This window comes from Hippocampus comes, unplaced genomic scaffold (genome assembly GCF_001891065.2).
Source record: "Hippocampus comes isolate QL1 unplaced genomic scaffold, H_comes_QL1_v1.1 scaffold522, whole genome shotgun sequence".
In the NCBI taxonomy this organism is placed as follows: Eukaryota; Metazoa; Chordata; class Actinopteri; order Syngnathiformes; family Syngnathidae; genus Hippocampus; species Hippocampus comes.
The window spans coordinates 341,585-346,566 of record NW_017805388.1 but is presented as its reverse complement, the minus strand read 5'-3'; the positions used below and the strand labels follow the sequence as shown (position 1 = coordinate 346,566).

Genomic DNA, 4,982 nt, shown 5'->3' with positions numbered 1-4,982 from the left:
TCCGCATCAAAACACGTCTCGGCGATTATTAAACAACAGAATATCATTTAGGTGCGCTTCACGTGAAATAATATGATGCTCAAACATCAACTGTTCACCAATAACATCACATAAGCTGACACGTGTTTCGCGAGGCGGCGTGAGAGTCCCTTCTGGGATCGGCCACGGAGTGACGTTCGCGGGGCTCGGACCCGCCGGGGACCGACGCGTTCGAGCCGATGCTTTCCGGACGCCGCTCGAAGCCAGAGGGCGCTCGGTCCCAGGCCAGCCCAACGAGCGACATCTCGCCGTCGCCTGACGCTTTTTTGCCCAAGTGCAACGAGGCCAAGTTTTCGGGTGCCAACAAACGGCCGCCACTCGGAGCGAGCGATTCGGCTGGATGCCGAGAGCCGCTCGTTTAGTTTTTTTTTCAATTTGTGGCGCGATCGGCTCCGACTTGCCTCATCGCAACGCGGGGTCGTGGGGAGTTTCAACCTGACGCCTTTTGCTCCCGATCGCCAGCGCGTCACCTTGCTGCGGACTATTTGACGAGTCGTTGTCATTGCCGCACCTTTATTTTGGGCAAGTGATGTCGCACATCCTTCTCAACGGATTGGAGTCTGACTGTTTTTCGTCGGTGGTGGAGGTGGCGCTTTGTTTTTTGCAGTGCAAACGTTTACCTGTGTGTGTGCAAGTGGAAGGGAATGAGAAGAAGTGTGTCGCTTCCATGACTTGTCGTGAGTTGCATCGCTCATCCCGTGGTGCGCGGCCAGGATTTTGTCGCAGTCCTTTTCCTATTCCGGCTGTCTTCCACGGTTCCGTTTCATGAAAAATAGAACGTGTATGACGTCAAATTGTTTTGAGACCAAACTCCAAGATTTCAACTGTTGTTGTCGCAAGCCATAACTCTCATCACGTGAATGTATTTGTCGTTGGGGTGTTTTTTTTTTGTCAACATTTCAATCCTCTGGACTTCGTGCCTCTCCCACGTGTCGGACATCGCAACGATGCTCACAGACCCCCTGTCCCATACTCGTCCTCTGAAAAACACGACGAGCGCTCCGCCGCCCTACTTCGGCGACTCACAAGGTGGAGAGTTTGTCCGCATGACTGCGCGATATGATATACTGCCTCCCGGTGGCTGAGGTCGGCGCCCCAAGAGGACGAGCGCAATGAATTGAGTTGCCTCACCGCATGCTGCTGCGCCGGCTGTTGGTGGGATCGGTTTTTCCTCCCAAATGTTTTCTTGTCAGCCACGATAAGAAGATGCACGGTTTGAACGTTACCACGGATGCGCTTCAGAATAGAAAAAGAGACCTACAAGCACACCACCAGCTGTGGCGGGCGGGCGTGCGGCCGCGGTGCCACACCAACCAGAGGCCATAAAACGGCATGAGGCGAAAGGACGAGCACTTTTCTTTATTTGACTTTTTGGGTCCCTTTGGGAGCATGCTTTCTATTGGCTGGCCACGGGCTCAGACGGCAAACCACGCAATGGCGTCGACATCGTTGCCGCGTCGGGGACAGCGCGCAAATGCACACGATTTGATCGAGACAAGAACGGACACAGAAAGGCACACTTTCCGCGGCGCGAGATTGAGACGGGAAATCGGAAAGCAAAAACAAAAAAGCTGCGCACGTGGCATCTCAGTGCTGCGCGCAGTCGGCAGGGTCCAGGGAGAGGAAGACGTCCGCTTTGCACTTGAACGTTGTCTTGCGGCCAAAGACCAGTTCGCAACTCAACGGGTTTGGCGCCATGTTGCTGATGCAGGTGGCCTGCAGAAAGGACAAAAAAAAGAGAAAGGCAATCCAGTCAATATACGGCACCGCATCGGAGCGATGCGCTTCGACGGCGAGAAAACACGCGGGTCTTGTGCTTTTTTTGTTGAGATGACGTTTGGTTTTGTTCCTTCACGCGCCCTTTTGTCCAGTGCACTCCCGCGAGTGGTTTTTGTTCCAATATTTTGCTCAGTCCGCGCCGCCCCTCCCGCCTCCCGCTTTTTGGGGTCCCCTACCCCCGCCCGGCACGCGCGACAGCGGCGTCTGTGTTCGGTCACTGGGACGTCGGGCAAAACACCCACCGTCGTCTTGAGGCTCGAAGGCGGCGCTCGCCTTTCCGGAAGCCAACTCGGCGAGGGCTCCTCGTCGGCCGCTCTTCGGGCGAGGGGCGACCCGCGGAGACCGGACAGCAAGCCGGCCGCCCTGCCCACCGAGCGGTAGCCGGGAGCGGCCGCCTGCTTGTACCAGGCGTCGGCGGGGCCGCACAGCACCAGGGCGGAGAGAAGCGCGCAGGGCAGGAGCGGGAGCGGGAGTTGGGCCGCCATGTGTCCGCGCCTGCAACGTGGAGCTTCGCCTTGGACCGCCGGAGGGCACCGTGTCATCTGCGAGCGAGCGAGTGAGGATGCGCTCCGCTGCCCGTTTCGCCTGGGCTCTTATAGCCAAGGTAATTGCCCTCGTGCGACGGGGCGCGCGAGTTGCTCGACCCCTTCCCCGCGCACAGCAAATGCCGCGCGTCCCCTTGCGCGGTGCGACCCCTCCCCCGCCCGAGTTTGCTGTCACTCGAGGTGCACATTCTTCACATTGTGGTGTGAAATCCAGTCTCGGCTTATGACCGCGTCAGATCCGCAACCCGTGTTGCAGGTGCGATTCCTGAAACGGCCAATAGCTGGCGGCAGCCGGTTGGGAGGTTGGCGTTCGCTTTCTCGGCTCCGGCTAGCACGTCGTGAGCACTGACGCTGCCCGGACGCCAAACGTCTCGTCGATGACCCACAGAATGCGGGAAAGCAAAGCGGCCTTTGAGGAGCGCCGTTTGAGAGCCTTCGGTGAAGGTGAAGCTTATGCAAGGTGGGAGGAAAGCCTCGCGGGCAGGTGCGGCCAGGACATGCAAACTGGCCACGTCCTTCAATTCTTCAACGCAATCAAAGCGTCGACCGCGTCAGCCGGCAGACGGGCCTCATCGGAGCAAATCAGTCATTGGTTGGCGGAATGGATTTGAAGGCGGGCCGGCGATCTCCCGCATATTCCATTCACCACGCGGCGCGAAGAGCAAGCATTTGGTGGGGCGCGAAGGTTCCTGGAGTTCCGCCGGATGATTCCTAACCGGGAGTTGGGCAGCAGCTCGCGCGAGCCGAAGCGAAGGGTCCCTCTCTTGCAACGCCCCCTTCCATCTGTTGAGGGCAGTCTGGCTCCAGGGAAGCCAAAGCGCTCCCAAGCTGCGGTTGGGCCGACTGGCGGACGGCAGGCAGGGAGGGAGACGGTCAGCCGCGCTTCTCCCGATGCGGGGCGACGCTTCTAACGCAGCGAACGTCTCTTTGCCCGTGCGGTCGCATCGCATGAATACACATCCGTTTGGAGTTCTTTATTTCTTTCTTGAGTGACAGGAGCCTCGAAGCATTTTCTGAAGTATTCTCGGTGAAAAGAGTTGGTTGGACATTGGAAGAGAATGTCAAGACGAGCGCAGTGCAAGGAGACTTGCCTTGTCATCCTCGCGCCTGGGCGGCTTCTCTCCGGGCACTCCGCTTTCCTCCCACGTTCCCAAAAACACGCACGGCGGCTTGCCGGACCGCTCCGAAATGCCCCTCGGCGCAAGTGCGAATGCCAACGGTTGTCCGTCGAGGCGCGCCTTGAGGCCGCGGCACGCCCCGCGACCCTCCTGAGGGGGAGCGCGATTCCAAAACGCTCGGACGGATGATCGGAAGCGCTGCGCGTCACTGACATTTGGCGTTTTTGCGATGGACCGCCCACCAATCGCTCACGGGACAATCGAAGCGCTTGTGAGCTGGAAGAGGAGCCCCGCCCAAGTGACGGCTCTTTCGCAAACATTTATTTGGTGTTATGTGTTGTGGTTGTGTGCAAGCATTTGGGGGGGGGGGGGGGGGGGGGGGGGGGGGGAAGGTGTGATTGTCACAATGACCGCATTGCTCGGGACCCCCGGTCGGGGCCGAGTCACGCGTGCCGCCCGACTACGTGATGAACGCGATTGGACGCTTTCAATGTTTTTCTTCCCCGATCGCAAGTTTCTCGGCTCAGTGATCCGCGTTTTCGCCGAGGCGTCGTCAATGGCAAGCGGGTCAAAAAATAATAATCAACAGCCCGGGATTAGGATAATTGGCCGGCGGGAGCGCAACTCCGCAAACCGCGTTCAACTAATCAACCGCTCTGGCAAAAAAAAAAACCGTCTTCATAACAAGCGCCATAAGAACATTTGAACAGACGGGAACCATTTGGCCGAATTAAAAAGAGAAATAAACACGGCCTTGTGACAACAGAAGCGCCTCCGCTTGTTGGCCGCACGCGAGACGGCGCCTGCGGAGTTTTCTCGTCAAGGTGGGGGCAATCGAGCCGCACGCTCAAAGTGTCTTTTCCAGAGCGCCGTCCTCATTTTCGTTTCTCTTTTTGAAACGGCTTTCGCGTTGTTGTCGTGAAATCCTGATCGGCGCGACACGGGCGCACTTGTTGACGAAGGTTTTGAAAGAATCGCCTCCACTTTCATTGCGTGTTCCTCGGGCAGTCGCGGCCGTCCCGTCTCGGCACGCGCTCCAATGCGTTTTGTTGCGATGACGGGGCAAGAGAGGGAGACTTGAAGGCTTCGGCGGTCGAGAGTGGAATCCCAACTGCGTTTTCTTTGGAGGCGCTCTCTGAGAGCCGGCGAGGGCGGGGGATTGGGAAAGCCGACTCCTGCCGTGAATTTCGCTTCTGTCGCCATCTCGTGGCGTCTGGGGGCGCTGAAGTGAAGGCAGGCCTTTTGTATGGTCGGCCCATAGCGCTCAGCATTTTTCACAGAAACAAACTTCTTTGCTTTTTTTGGGGGGGGGGGGGTTCCAATGACTGTCAATTTTCTTGTCGCTCCTATTTGCGGCAAAGCTCTGGGGTGTAATTCCTCCGTTCGTAACTGTGAAAAGGGCCAGCCGCGCGCCCGAGGTCAGGCACAACATCGACGGTCAATGCTCTTCCCTTCGATGCCAGGAGGTGGATCCCCCCCCCCCCCCCCCCCCCCCCCCCCC

General features: G+C 58.3%; 1 protein-coding gene across 1 annotated transcript; it reads right to left on the bottom strand.

Annotated features, from left to right (window-relative positions):
- Positions 1–1,450: 1,450 nt before the first annotated feature.
- On the bottom strand, positions 1,451–2,303 carry LOC109517725 (neuropeptide B-like). The gene is made up of 2 exons (XM_019873054.1): positions 2,061–2,303; positions 1,451–1,755 (listed from the first exon to the last, which is right to left on the bottom strand). Exons 1-2 carry the CDS (start codon positions 2,301–2,303, stop codon positions 1,627–1,629), a joined length of 372 nt encoding a protein of 123 aa, XP_019728613.1. The 3' UTR covers positions 1,451–1,626.
- Positions 2,304–4,982: the final 2,679 nt, after the last annotated feature.